This window comes from Podarcis bocagei (genome assembly GCF_964188305.1).
Source record: "Podarcis bocagei genome assembly, chromosome: 4".
NCBI classification, from domain to species: Eukaryota; Metazoa; Chordata; class Lepidosauria; order Squamata; family Lacertidae; genus Podarcis; species Podarcis bocagei.
The window spans coordinates 65,486,878-65,501,979 of record NC_138128.1 but is presented as its reverse complement, the minus strand read 5'-3'; the positions used below and the strand labels follow the sequence as shown (position 1 = coordinate 65,501,979).

Genomic DNA, 15,102 nt, shown 5'->3' with positions numbered 1-15,102 from the left:
TGATAGGAGGGCATTCCACAGGGCAGGTGCCACTACTGATAAGGCCCTCTGCCTGGTTCCCTGTAGCTTCACTTCTCACAGTGAGGGAACCACCAGAAGGCCCTTAGTGCTGGACCTCAGTGTCCGGGCAGAACAATGGGGGTGGAGATGCTCCTTCAGGTATACTGGGCCGAAGCCGCTTGCATATCTTGATGATACTGTCTAAACACCAAACCCTTCCCAATGTTCTGTCTGAGCAAGCATTGTAGCTTGCCAGATAGGACAATACCCCTTTTCCTCTTCCCCCCATGTGCTGTTCTGGGGGCTTTTCCAACACCCTCGAGCCAATGTCAAAGTGCAGGGGAGGGGGCACATGGGAGAGGAGAGGGGGAAAATTGCCTTGGCAGGGCTTCCATTGGCGAGGTGTATTATGAGAATCCTGTCCCAAGAGTGGCAGGAAGGTTTGACGCTGGAAAATCTGAAGATCTGCGTACAACAGCATTAAGAGTCTTTGTCATCTTCATAATCCATGGAATCCTACCAGACATGAACTCTGTGGTCATCATTTGCAATGGAGTTGGGGCAATGGGGTTGAGACTCTTTCCTTTGTGCTAAAATGCCAAAGAGGGAAACATGGAAGCATTGTTGTCCACAGCTATCCCAAAGCTCCACAGCTCATTAAACTGAGCATCATTCCATTCTATGTAGCTCTTCACTTCTGTTTTTGGAGTGGGACTGAAGACATCTGAGAAGTGGTACAGGATGGGTTTCCGGACACTGGAAGAAGTAAAATGCGACAAGAACTTAAAACTGACAAGAATGCAAAGAGCAGGTAATGTCCTGTTACCATGGAATCTAGGTTAAGTTTTGAAAGCAGCATGGATCAGAATAGCTATTACTGATGAGTGTAAAAATATGATCTATTTCTTCCACATATGTCTTACATATTTATTGGCTATTCACAGAATATGTAATAAAGCTGAATATTTTTTTTACCAGAACATGCTTGTTTTGAAGATCTCTATTTCCCATGATAAATTACAAGGTCAATCATCCTAGGTAATATAAAGAAAACTCTCCTGATTGGTTTTAGGTTGGAAAATGAGATGTTTCATATTTTATCTCAATAAACATTGATAGGAAACATTCTCTTGTTAAAATGAAATAAATTAGTATTGCCAACAAATATTGTTCTAAGCCACAAAATAACTGCACAAGAATCACATAAATTGGATTTTATGCTATAAATAAGTCAAATTCTGTTTCTTTGGTAGCTCAGTGCTCAGAGAGAATGTGCCATTTATTTGTTTTATTTGTCTCGATGATAATATTCTCTTCTTCCCTTCCATCTTACTTAAATGTTCACTTTTTTCTTCAGCAAAAACAAAACCCAAACCATCAATCCTTCAATGCCAACCATGAGCTAGAAAATAGAGTTCTAGATGAATTTATGCCAAAGGCCTAGCCTTTGGAATTTTACATTATCTGTTGGTTCAGTTTTCAGGAAGAATTTTAAATGAAACTTCATACTCAAAACTGTTTGACCATCTCAGTGGGTTACCTCTCATTTTGCATAATATATCCAAAAATATATACTTTTTACATAATATGTACAACAATATAGACTTATTATTTGAGGACTTCTGTTTCAGTGGCCCTTTGTCTGGTTTCAAAAAGAATGAGCTGAATGAGTTTATTCTGTATGAAAACTAATCACTGAACAATTTCAGCCCCTATCTTCCCCTGTGTGTTCTGCCCCCCAAGGCTCCCTGCTCTCAAATGATGTAGGTACCGCTGTGGTCTAAACCACTGAGCCTCTTGGGCTTGCCGATTGGAAGGTTGGTTTTTTGAATCCACCTGACGGGGTGAGCTCCCATTGCTCTGTCCCAGCCCCTGCCAACCTAGCAGTTTGAAAGCATGCCAGTCCAAGTAGATAAATAGGTACCACTGGAGCAGGAAGATAAACAGTGTTTCCATGCAGTCTGGTTTCTGTCACAGTGTTCCATTGCACCAGAAGCAGTTTAGTCATGCTGGCCGCATGACCCAGAAAGCTGTCTGTGGACAAATGCCGGCATGAAAGTGAGATGAGCACCACAACCCCATAGTCACCTTTGACTGGACTTAACCATCCAGGGGTCCTTTACCTTTTACCTTTACATAAACTCCGTAGTCCTGCTTTGTGTTTTCAGTGTTGCAAGACTCCTAGAACATGAGCTGAACCACAGATCTTATGAGAGTGCCAAGTGCAAGTTCCTTAACCAGAGCTACCCATCCATTTCCTTTCAGATTCTTATTCCTACGCTGCCCCCATCTCACTGGCAGTACAATAGGTACTGATAGCCACATTTCCCCCTTAATTGGAAAAATCTCATTCTTCAAGACTTCGCTTTTCTGTTTTGAAAACAAGGATAATCTTATTGCAGTCGACATCATTACCTATATTTTTGCATCCTCTTTTTGTGTGAATGGGAGGAAACCTCATGGAGCAGGTTGCATAACAACAGTATAACGTAGCCAATCAAAAATAATCAGACAGAACTCTGGAAAAGGACAAAACCTGAATAAAACCAGGCATCACTCTTCACAGTGCAGTCCTATGCATGCTTGCATACCAAAGCAAGCTTCATTGAATCCATTGTATCTGGAAACAAACTAACACACTGGCACCCAAAGAATAGCAACGTCAGTGCTAAACAAGTCTTTTTTTGTGAAACTTTCCAAAGACAAAGATCACTAGAGAAAACTCTACCCACCAGTGGTGTAGCGTGGGTTGTCAGCACCCGGGGCAAGGCAAGTAATTTGCACCCCCTAACCCGTGGATTTGCGCCCCCTAACCCGTGGATTTGCGCCCCCTAACCCTAACCCCCAGATGTTGCGCCCGGTGCGGCCGGCCCCCCCTGCACCCCCACGCTACGCCACTGCTACCCACCCATTCAATATAGGAAGCAGGGACTTGTAGAAAGGCTGCACAGCAGATCTTAACATCACGACAGGTTTGTGTATTTGGATCTGAGCCACCTGAATGAGCAAACCTTCTGGGATAGGCAGATTAAAATATTGTAAAATGATTGACCCTGTGGAGCTTATGTATCTTCCAGTGATGTTTAATGGAGCTTTTATTTTGAAACAGAGGACACACAGAATTGTCACATAAGAAAATAAATAGTCTCCTTTAAAATAAAACAAAATCTTGGATATTTCCTTTCCCCTGCATTCTATTTAAATATATATATATATTTTTCCTGGTAAAAAGTCTGCATTTAGTTGAAAAATGCCACTCATTTAGCATAGGATCAAAATCTCACTGACTCCTGTCGCTTAGGGGAATTTTCTTGCAATGATATCACTACTTTGCAGGAAATTTGACACACATATTTACATTCATGGAATATTAGCCAACTTTTGGTTAGAAAACAGCAATGGTGAGTGAACTGTTAGTGAAAGTTATTTATTGGCCTTGGTACATTTCCATAATATATTATGATCATTATTCCAAGCCTATGAGGTAGCTAATTTTTAGCTTAGATGGCAAGCAAAGACTGACAGTGAGTTGAGCAACATCCAATTAGTCCCTGCTTCATCTGGGACTTGAACTTAGGCCTCCTAGATTTTCAAGCTGAATATGTTGTCCACTAGACTATGCTCATTATACCAAAATTAAATTGCTTTTCAGGATTCCTGCACTATGAAGACCTTGTTAGCTGTGTATCTAAGGCAGAGGCAGATGCAGCAAGCCTAATTGTTAAGGAATCTGTGCAGAGATTTTCCCCCAGTGCTTTGGTAACTTTGACTGGTGGTTTCAGAAGGTATGTATAATGAACCATGGCCACCTTTGATTTGTGGGACATCATGTCCCAAAGGGTGACATGGGGGGTAAAGCTCTTTTGGGACCAATCTCACCTACTGTCCATCCTCCTAGGCCTCAAGAAAGCTGCCCCCACCAGTCATCCTTCCCCCGCTCCAAAAACCAGGTCATTAAAAGCTTCCATGGCCCAGGTATCTACTGCCCATAGGGTGTTGCATTTGTGTTTTGGGGACCCATCACCACCCCAATTCCAACTGCCTCCTGGAAAGAATTTTCATCCTCTGTTCACATGTAGCTACATCACTGGGGGGATGGGGAGGGGAAGACTCAGAGGAGGTTGAGGGATGGGGAGAAGGACTGTGCAAAAGTGCAGTTGAGTTTTTGCACGTGTTCACTTAGAAAGCTCACATAGATTCAACCAACCCTTTTGTGGCAAGCAGCGGGAAGCTATCACGTCTATTTTGGCCCTCAATCTAAATACCTAGCAGTGTATAGAAGCAACACGTACACCTGTCTCAGAGGCAGGACAGATTGAGGGCAACACTCTCGAAGCAGCTCTGAAGGCTAAAGTGACCTCTCTGAGACAGATATGTCTATTGCTGCAATGTTATATTTTATTGTGCCTGATTCCTAGGATTGCTTCTCTGTTATTTAAATGATTTCTCCCCTATATTGCTTTTTTGACAAGGGAATACAGACACTCCTTAGTAGCCTGGTAATCCCAAAAGTATTAAACTTCAGGAAAATTGATCTGAAGCCCAAGACAGTTTGTTAATGGGTGGATCATTGTTTCCTAGTTGTATTAGAAAGAGGGGTGTGTTTTCTGTAAATCTGCTGTCTTATCAGCACAGTGAAGTCGTGATTGCTGTTTGGTTCTCTGTTTTGTACCTTTTGAAGTACATTTATATGAAAGTGAAGCATATATTACTCATCCAACTTTCTTCCCCAAGGTTCTTACACATGCCACATCAACAAAACATGACAGCAGAAGCTAAGATAGTTCTCTGCAATCTGTTCAGCCCATGTGTTGCATTTTTATATCTTGAGATTTAACTGTATATCTCTGCTTTGCAAAGAACTGAGTTTTAGCTAAGTGTTTTTCAGAGTTGGAAATTAATGTTTTGCCAGTTGTTCCATGGTGGTACTGACCTGTCATCTTGTTTGTGGTGAAGAAATCCAGCAATAATTTCAGCACTGATTTTAACATTCAACCACTTTCCATGCTATACTATTCCAAAAGTGTCTTGTTAATTGTTCTTAAGTAGTGCTGAAGTATGGTTCCTTCTCTGGCCAACATTTCCTTCACATGAAAGGTCACTCCAGAGAGGCAGAGACTTCAGGTGATAAGATAAAACATGGCTAGTTCTTCAACCAGAGGTCACTGCCTTTTAAAAAAGGAGGGAAATGGGTTATTGGCAGTAATCTGACACACTTTTTTTTTACATCTTTTCACATGAGTCAGTTATCAGGTCACACTGCTCAGTTCAGAAGCAACAAAACTTTTCAGCAGAGGCAATTTCTAACCAAACCAATCATTTCTACTTTCTTAAATGCCTACATACAAAACAAGCTGGTTTTTCACTGACCTGAAGTGAAATGCAGGTTATGTCAGCCACAGGTTAGCTCTTATTCATAACAAATAAAATATGGCAAGCAGATATGAAACACATGGACAGTAAATAACACCAAAATAGATTTACATTGAAATATAATGCCTTAATTGGTTTGTGCATTGCAGCCTGAGTCAAGTACAGAAAGCAAGCAGGTTCAAAGTAAATCTGAATCTAGAAAGCTATGTGAATAATGTACCACTTCACAATTCTCAGGTGAAGTATTAATCTTTCAGCTGAAGTGAATGGAACTTACTCCCCAAAATGCATGCTTAGGATTTCAGACTTGGGCCATAATTCTGAAATCACTTATCTGGAAGTAATCACTACTGAAGTCAGTGGACTTTACTTCTGAGTAAAGGTAAAGGTAAAGGGACCCCTGACCATTAGGTCCAGTCACGGATGACTCTGGGGTTGCGGCGCTCATCTCGCTTTATTGGCCGAGGGAGCCGGCGTACAGCTTCCGGGTCATGTGGCCAGCATGACTAAGCCGCTTCTAGCAAACCAGAGCAGTGCACGGAAATGCCGTTTACCTTTCCACTGGAGTGGTATCTATTTATCTACTTGCACTTTGACGTGCTTTCGAACTGCTAGGTGGGCAGGAGCAGGGACCGAGCAACGGGAGCTCACCCTGTTGTAGGGATTCGAACCGTGACCTTCCAATCGGCAAGCCCTGGGCCCTGTAGTTTAGACCACAGAGCCACCCGCGTCCCTCTTACTTCTGAGTAGACATGGACAAATATGTCATTGTTGTTTCTTATTTTTCCAGTGCACATTTCCACACCAGCTTGTGATTTTAAAAAAACACCGTCATGAATATTCATTAGTATTTCAGTGTGAATCTCTCCTAACTTACATATGTTTCATGGCATTTTGCCTAATAATACAGTTTTTTTTCAAAGCAGTTTCCCTTATTACAATGTACGGTATTTGTGTATATTGCTTTACTAACATATGCATCTTTGCCCCGGTATATACACTTTTGTACACATTATTTGACTGGAGAACTGCATTGCAAAATCAACGGGAGCACAAATTTTGAAGGCTGATTGTGCTTTGCTTTGCTTATTGTTTCAAAAAGTACGAATTAGGCTGGTTTGCCTTTCAATGCAAACTGAATCTAATCTCCCCCTGCTCTACTTATGAGTAAATGTGGTTGGGATTAGGTTACATGAAAGTTGTACTTTTACTTGTGCATGTGTAGTGGAAGTAAAAACCCAGCTGAATTTCAAATGGTCTTTCCCCCCTCTTGTGATTTGCAACTTTTAGCTTGTGTCTGTCTGGTGTACCAGGCTGGGAGATGATAAAAATGCCTTTCAGCAATCACACTTGTATCTGGGTGATTTTTGAAAAACAAATGGCAAAGCAGAAAGTCTTGTGTAAATTTAGAACAGCTGTGATAAAAGACTAAATATATCTCCTGCTTTTCCACCCACACCGTCAATGGGAATGCATTTTATTGTTTATTTATTAAGGCTTTTGAACAAAGCAGATCAGTAGACGCATTTTGGCAAAGGTGTTAAGAATCAGCACATGATGTTATGAGTTATCAATGTGGACTGCCACATATCATGCAGTGCTGCTGTACAATAATAGGTAGGTAGCACCTTATACCAAACAAGAAGCATAAGACTTTAAACCTGTCACTAAGGAAGTTTTGTTTATTTCTCACTCTTAAAACAATATTAAGGCATCCCTTCTCTTTCAAGGCTAATTTGGAACAAAGGCAAAGCCTAGGACTTTCTCAACTTGGTGCTTTCCTGGTGTTTTGAACTCCCAATTCCCATCATTCCTGGCTATTGGCAATATGGGCTGATGGGAATTGTAGTGCAAACTATCTGAAGGACTCGGGGTTGGGAAAGGCTGCTTTAGAGATTAAAGGAGTACAGCCTGCCACATATCACCCAGCCAGAATAGTATAGATCTAAAATAAATCGTTGGCTGAAAACCATCTCAGGCAGGGAGGTAAGTCTGCATGGTACTTGGATGTTAACACAGTAAATGATGTTGCCACTTTGTACCTAGCTGTGATTTCTCTATGCCTTTTCCTTTGTCGAAACATTAGCTGTAATAAAGGAAAAGAGAATTTGCACTGAGATGCTCAAGTGCAAATGACAGTAATTTTTGTAGATTTCTTCACTGTGCAGTTCTGGGGATGACAACTGTGTTATCAAGCTGTTATTTCCCATTTTTTTTTGGTGGGAACAAATCTACTTTAAGGGAGCATTGTGGTAATTTTGCTGCATGGGTGCTTGAGACAATCAATTGGTTTGTACATTCTCTAACTTAAACAAATCCTAGTGGGATTTGGCTATTCTGTCAAGGACAGAGGCTAAGAAGAGCCTTTGGACATGTTCCATGCCCTCAGTTCTGCCTCTGGTAAACTACTTCACTGCACATCAGGGTTTCTCCCCAGGGACCCCACCAATCCATTCCGTCGTATAACCCACTGAAAATACATTCAGTCTCAGTCTAGAGAGTTCTTTGCGGATGCGTTTAATAGAAGTTGCTGATCTGGTGCATCTTCAGAAATTTACTGCGAGAGAATTTGAGTGACATGTTATGCAGTGAGCTATATGAGCAGCATCAGACTAACTCTGAATGATGAGACAAGCTCAAAAGAGACATGTGCACAAGGCAAGGGCATGTGCTAATTTGGTGCTTCCAGATCACCTAAATCACATGCGCTCTGTGTTCTTGAGCCGCTGCCTGTTTGAGAATTGAAATCATTGACCTAGTGCAAACACAACGATGCATGTTACCTATCCTGCCTTTGTGGCGTTGCCTGCATAGTGGTGCTGAAAGTCATCTCCAATTCTAGGAACAGAAGGTGGCCCCAGGAAGATGTGTCCCAAGATAACCAAAATGCAGTATGTGTGTGTGTTTATTTAAGGAAAAAGAAAACCCTATCCTAGCACCGTTGTCCACGCCAGATGTTGGGAGACCCTTAAGCAAGATATCCTCAGTGAGGTTCCCTCGATGAGTGGATGCATCTATTTCCTACGGTCACTACCTGCCCTCTCTCTCCTGGCCCAGAAGGAGAAATACTTCTCCTTCTTGCTCCTATTACTGCTCAAATACTTATAGACAACAGGTGAACAGGCAGCAACAGATGGAGTGTCGGCCTCAGGTACTGCTCAGCAATGCTGAACCCTAATGTAGGTCCACACAGCTGCTCATCACTCAGGAACTGCCTTGTTAATTACTGCTAAAAGAATGATAACTTCTGGAAGAAATATGTGTGATGTAGTGTATACATTTAATCCTGGAAGCATGTAGTGCAGTTTTCACTCGGCTACTTCCACTTTGCATTTGACACATTACACAATAAACCATTTAAATGGTTGTTGTGATTTGTTTATTGTGGGTTCAGTCTAGAACAGCTGTGTGATACGTGTGATCCTCCAGGGAGAGACTCTGTGTACTGTCCGGCACTTTCATTGAAAACATCCAAGGGCTTATCTGCTCTTCCTCTTGTCCCACTGCTTTCCCCTGTAGAAAGCAGCTCTTTAGTGCTCATTTGGAGCCAACAGCAATCAGATTTTCAGCAAATTACCAGGCTAAAGAGGCTGTTTTCCCTGAGACAGGAGCAGGACAAAGGGAAAACTACTTGGACCTCTGCTTTCTAGGCACAGGACAAGCAGAAATTTGGATGAACCCTAAGTAAACTTCCTAGAACTGAGCTTTTTGGGGAGGGGGCTGATCCTGGCACCTCTCTTGTCAGAGAGGTGCATTGCACCCTGCCCTACAGCTCCTGCTCAGCAACGCTTATTTCCCTTCTGTCTTGTCCTTCAGTGGTAGAGAGAAGGAAGTTTAGCTGTGATTCTGCTGGGAACCAGACAGGATCAGAGTTAAGCACCATTTTCTAAGGGAAGAGAGAAGAAAGCTGAGCTCCTTTCATTCTGAAAACCCTCTAAATCTGGGATGAGTAATGGACTTCAGCTTCTATTATCCATGGCCATTGGCCAAGCTGGCTAGGGAGCAACATCTGGAGGACTCCAGTTTCTCCATCCTTGTTCTTGGATCAGATCTTTGCTTCCATTTCCCACAGGAGAGCGATGAAGAACAGGGAACTGAGGTTAACCATGCTTTTGCAACCTCTAGTGTTTTATGTTAGGTATTTAAGTGCATGCAAAATTTATCAGAATCTTATAAAGCACTTTGTTTATTGTTGACCAGAACCCAAAGTGGTTTTCATAAAAGTGCACATCAATAATAACAAAATCAATAAAATACCATGAAAATATAACACTAAAGGGTGACACTTTCATCTTCATGCAGTTAGTACAGGATTCAGTAACTGGCATACTGGAAGCTTATTCCATTTCATACTGGAGAGGTTGCAGTCTCCCTTGCATGCTAACATAATTGACCGGCATTCTTTAATGCTCTTTGTCACAAGCAAGCTGATAAGATGTTTATTACTGCACAGACATCTTCAAAAACTCTACAAGGAACTGGCTGCCGATTAATGTGACCCTTACAAGTGAGACACACACTTGTTGGCAATTATCTTCAATGCATAACTGCCCATCTCTGTGGTCTCCTGTGGCGTCTCAAAGAGTGTTGGTGATGATATGCAAACAAGGACGGCAAAGCAATAACAGGAAATGGAGTGGAGTGAATGAAATGGGTCTAAAAAAAAGAAAAGAGAGCTCTCCTTGTGAGTAGTTCATGTGAATGCACTCATCTGCATACTGCATAAGAGCAAGCTGTCAAATACCCACAGGAGCCAATGAAGTTATCACCTTTGATTCTTTCTATAATTTTTCTTTTAAGGTCACGCATCATCATTTTTCCTACACGAGGGCCATCCACTTGACAACTCCGGGCTTCTAAATTATACGGACATATTTTTAGAAAGCCTGCCATTGCATAAAACCAAAATGTTAATGGCATTGCTAAGTCAAATTAAATTTTAATGGCCCTGGTTTAATTTTTCTTTTAGCCCGTTCACATCCTTTAAATAGCATTTAATGTGATTCAGTCGACTTTAATACCGGCAGCTGACCTGAATAGCCTTTTCAATTAGCCTTTTTAGGTGAAGCAAATCTGATACGTTTTAAATAAATAAAGATAGTTTTTATTATTGGTTAAATGCCAATATTCATGGCTCAGTTAATCCATTTATTAAGAAGCAATGTCAAAAGAATAGCACTTCTTGTGGAGATCCCTTTTTTAGTGAATGAACTCCTGGTAGGGGGGGAAGGGATCTCTGTGTGTCTGTTGAGTATGCAAAGGAAACAGCCTGTTAAATATTATTAAAAGAAAATGATTTGCTCAATTAAAATCACTTGACGAACGTGAATGGGAAACAACAAGTTAACAACGCAAAGAACCATGATTAGCTTTTCTTTCTTTTTATACCTTGCGTATAGTGCAATCTCAAAACAAAGTTAGAACTTCCTCTGTGGTCTCTATAGCCATCTATTCTGTGTTCATGTAATACGATTTAATAGAATATCTTCGCAGTCAATCCAAGCGCTTTAAAGACACATAGGCTTATAAATAATGGCATTATGATGATACTTGGAGAGAGCAACTGCAACCCTTTGGTGTGTTCAGCACCATCTTTGATATGCTCACAATAACGTTGTTTCAGCTTTATTTTAATTTCTCTGTGACAGGCTCTCAAAACCATCTGTACAAAGTGGAGACTCCTACTGAGATAAAACCTTCACTGTACTTAGAAGTGGGGATAGTGAGAGAAATATAAGCCTGAATATGAAGTAGGGAAATCAACTACCCTAATTCTGACATGATGGAGTTCTCTCTCTTTGCCTGTGTAAGCATGTCGAAAGGACTATGACTTCGCTGCACCGAAGTCTGACATAATGCCATTTTTGTGTAACTATGGCTATTGTTGTTTGACTAGCTGCAGTAGTCGCATATAAAAACAATTTTTTATCATTCTTATTAATTTCTGGACCTACCAAACCAAGTAAAAGAGCTTCTGAGTTTGTTTTTTTTGGAAATGTATATTTCAACATTTTAAAAAATTTCATTGTAAATCATGAAAAGTCTCTTACTTTTTTACATTCCCACCACATATTGCCTGCTTTTCTTTACATTTCCAACATTTATTATTTGTTTTGTACATCTTGGCTAGTTTTACTGGTGTTTTATGTATATACCATCTGTACATCATTTTCATTATATTTTCTTTTAATGCACTGCAAGCAGTGGAATTTATTCCCTCTTCTTTCATGCTGCCTTTGATCCCAGAGGCAGTATAGAGCCTGATGGTCTTGCCTGCCATGATTTTGTCTGATCCTCCTTTTAAAGTAGCCCAAGTTGGTGGAGCAAATGGAGATGGTGGAGGGCAGAGCTGAAATCAATGGATTAAAGTTACAAGAAATGGGGTTTGTAGTGAACATTTAGGATGAACTTTCTGATGCTGGCACATACAGTTTGACAGTGGGGGGGGGGAACCTCCACCGGAATGTGGGGGTATTTTTCTTCATGAGAGGTTTCTAAGCAGAGGTAGAATCTAACCTACCAGGGATGCTGCAGCAGGTGAATTTTGTGCACTGACAGAAGTTCAGATTAGATACCCTTTGAAGAAGTCTGATTGTATCTGGGATATTTTGGCTCAGCCTTAGGAAGAACCCAGGCAGTATTAATGGGCAGCTTCTTATCAGCCATGTTTGCCTACACTTTATATTGCAATGGAAAGGAAAGTATTCAGCAGGCAACAAGCAACATATCAGCCATGCTCATTTGCTGTGAGACATTTATCTTCTCAGATGTTACACTCTGCTGTTACTTAAACTTGCTTGCCCCCAGGCACTATTAGAATGCGTGGTGCACTACAGCTGTGGTTTGGTGGTTCTGCAGCCAAAGTATATGTCAACTGTACTAAAACTGAATTATTGAGATGAATTTAAGTGCTAGAATTTCTGTTTCAAATACTGAGTGTCTGCTGATCATGTGTTCCAATAATTTATGATGAGAGACTGCCAAGGCAGATGTGAAAATATCTGAATTACACAAAAATGTTGTTCTTATTTAAAGAGAGGCTGCACAAGCAATTGTTGCCTGACAATAAAATGGAAGGGGATCATTCTGAAGAATGTACCACTTTCAAATCTGTGGGAGGAATGTCAAGATGTTCTATACAAACCAACCTCAGTCAAGATCAATTATGGGATTAGCAGTATTTTGCAACAGAATTGTTATCAAATAGTTTTCTAGTAATCTGAAGAGGGCAGTGGTCTTCTGTTCGTTTCTCCTTTTACATGCTTGTAGCCTCAGCAGAGTTATTTTGTCTAAGAATGAGACAGTGAGAAATTCTGCAAGTTTTTCAAGAAGGAAAGTGGAGATCCGGAGCTTTTGATTTTTCAGGACATGCACTTTATTATTTATAGGATCAAATCAAAGACTAATGGTTACTGAGGTTTTAAGCGATAGGCTTACTGTATCTCACACATCTCTTGGATGGGGGGAGTTAGTCCATACAGTGACCAAAGCTCTTCCAGGAGTTCCCATTAAAATTTCATTCAATAAGTAATCTTGGCTGAAAAGGTGTCAGAAAAAGTAGGCCTTTAAAAGTACCAAAACGAAGAGTAGTGGTTGTAGGGATTCACCAGGGAGCTTTTCTGGGCTCTGTGCCCCTTGTTTGACTATTGTAGGGTATGAGAGTGCATGCACAATGATGTGGCAAGGTTTATGCATACATCTAATGTAAATAACATAATGTAATACTTGTCTGACAGACTGTAAAGACTTTTAAAGCTTAGTCATGCTCTGAACTCAAACAGCAATCCTATATCACCTATCTGGGAATAAGTCCCATTTGATCGTGAGTAGGTATTCATATAATTGCATGTTAAAGTGGTTAAGCAGTCATTCCACTCTTTGGGGAAACTGCAACAGCTAGACCTGCATAGTCATAGCTCAGAGGCAGAACATATGCTTTGCACACAAAAGGGTATCAGGTTCAATCCCTGCTATGAACGACCATTGTATGATATCCTGGAGAGCCACCACTATACCAGATGGAGCTGGTAGACAGCTGTCCTGGACACAGAATTGATCTGCACCTCCATGGACAGCTGTGAGTCCAAAATGACTCCCAGGCTGTGCACCTGGTCCTTCAGGGGCACAGTTACCCCATTCAGGACCAGGGAGTCTTCTGCACCTGCCCACCCCATCCCCCCAAAACAGTACTTCTGTCTTGTAAGGATTCAGCCTCAGTCTGTTAGCCGCCATCCATCCTCCAACCACTTCCAGACACTCACACAGGACATTCACCGCCTTCACTGGTTCTGATCTAAAAGAGAGGTAGAGCTGGGTATCATCCACATATTGATGAACACCCAGTCCAAACCCCCTGATGATCTCTCCCAGCTGCTTCATATAGATGTTGAAAAGAATGGGGGAGAGGATGGAACCATGAAGCACCCCTCAAGTGAGAGCCCAGGGGTCTGAACACTCATCCCCCAACACCACTTTCTGGACACGGCCAAGGAGGAAGGAGTGGAACCACTGTATAACAGTGCCCCCAGCTCCCCGCCCCTCTAGATGGTCCAGAAGGATGTCATGGTCGATGGTATTGATGCCACTAAGCGATCCAGCAAAACTAAGAAACAGCTTTCACCTAAGAGGACAAATGGTCTGATTTGGTACAAGGCAGCTTCCTGAGTTCCATGTGCGAGAACAGACAATATACTGGAAGATTATAATTGGAATGTTCCAACTGCTAAATGGACACTGGAGGGGGGGGAATGAAACAGATTTACACATCTTTGGGTTCTAAATTTGGCAATTGAAATTCAAGGTCCTCAAATCCAGGATGGGCAAAAGGTAGATAGATAGGTAGATCTCTGCTGGGTGATTTGCAATAGGTCAGCAAGGGTTTTGTAGATCAGTAGGCTGTTTCCCAGTCAGGTACTGACTACACCCAGAACAGCTTAATTTCTGCAAGGTGACTGCATCATGTGCCCTCAGACCACCCTCTTGATTCCAAATCAATGGGCTGTAGGTTAAATTCACTTAGCAGTATACTTGTTCCACTGGTGAAAAGTTTGGTGCTAGTGGAACATTGGTGAGCAAGAGGTTGCTGGTAACTTTGCTGTGCAATGGATTGCACAATCTGCTGTGCAACTAGCCCAGGAATTCTTGCACAAGCAGACCCAGAATGTCAGATAAGGCCCAATATACATAGCTTTTTTATTTTTTTAATGATTCTCCTCCATGGCTGGTTTTGTGCTAATTGCTTCTCTCTCACCATCGGTACCCCTCTCCTGTAAAAATAAGAGTCACAATTGGTTGCCTTTGACCAAGGCTCTGTGCAGCTCTGCTGGTGAGTTATAGCATTTGCAGATGTTGGAATATCTGATGTTAATAATTCAGATGTGGTTAATGTGCTTGTATGTGCAGGCCAACCCAGTGTATGGCTCATGTGGTGCAGGAGGTTATTGGCTTCCCCACCCCCTAAGCCACTATTATGCACTTGGCTGTGGGTGTCAGATCTTGGGGTTCTAGTAAAAAAATGAAGTAGATCCTGCAAGCTTGTATCCTGCCCATCCCTGCTGCAAATGGCAATCTTTCCTTCCTTCCCTCCTCCTCCTGCTCTTGTGCTTTTAGGGGCTGCGAAATCTGCCTTATTGGTAATCCTCAACTGTGTCCTGGTAATGGGATGATGTGCAATTTGGAGAAGCAGAATAGGAAATACTACCTTTTTTTCAAGCCAATGGATCCAGAACC

The 15,102-nt window shown here is 41.7% G+C and overlaps 1 protein-coding gene across 1 annotated transcript in view; it reads left to right on the top strand.

The window, feature by feature from the left end:
* Nucleotides 1-15,102, top strand: part of DNTT (DNA nucleotidylexotransferase) — a gene marked incomplete at its 5' end in the record, with an annotated part of 102,101 nt that overhangs the window by 31,703 nt on the left and 55,296 nt on the right. The window contains 2 exons of the mRNA XM_081192397.1: nt 688-811; nt 3,653-3,785. Coding sequence (XP_081048523.1) covers nt 688-811; nt 3,653-3,785 — 257 coding nt within the window. The remainder of the gene's footprint in view (nt 1-687; nt 812-3,652; nt 3,786-15,102) is intronic.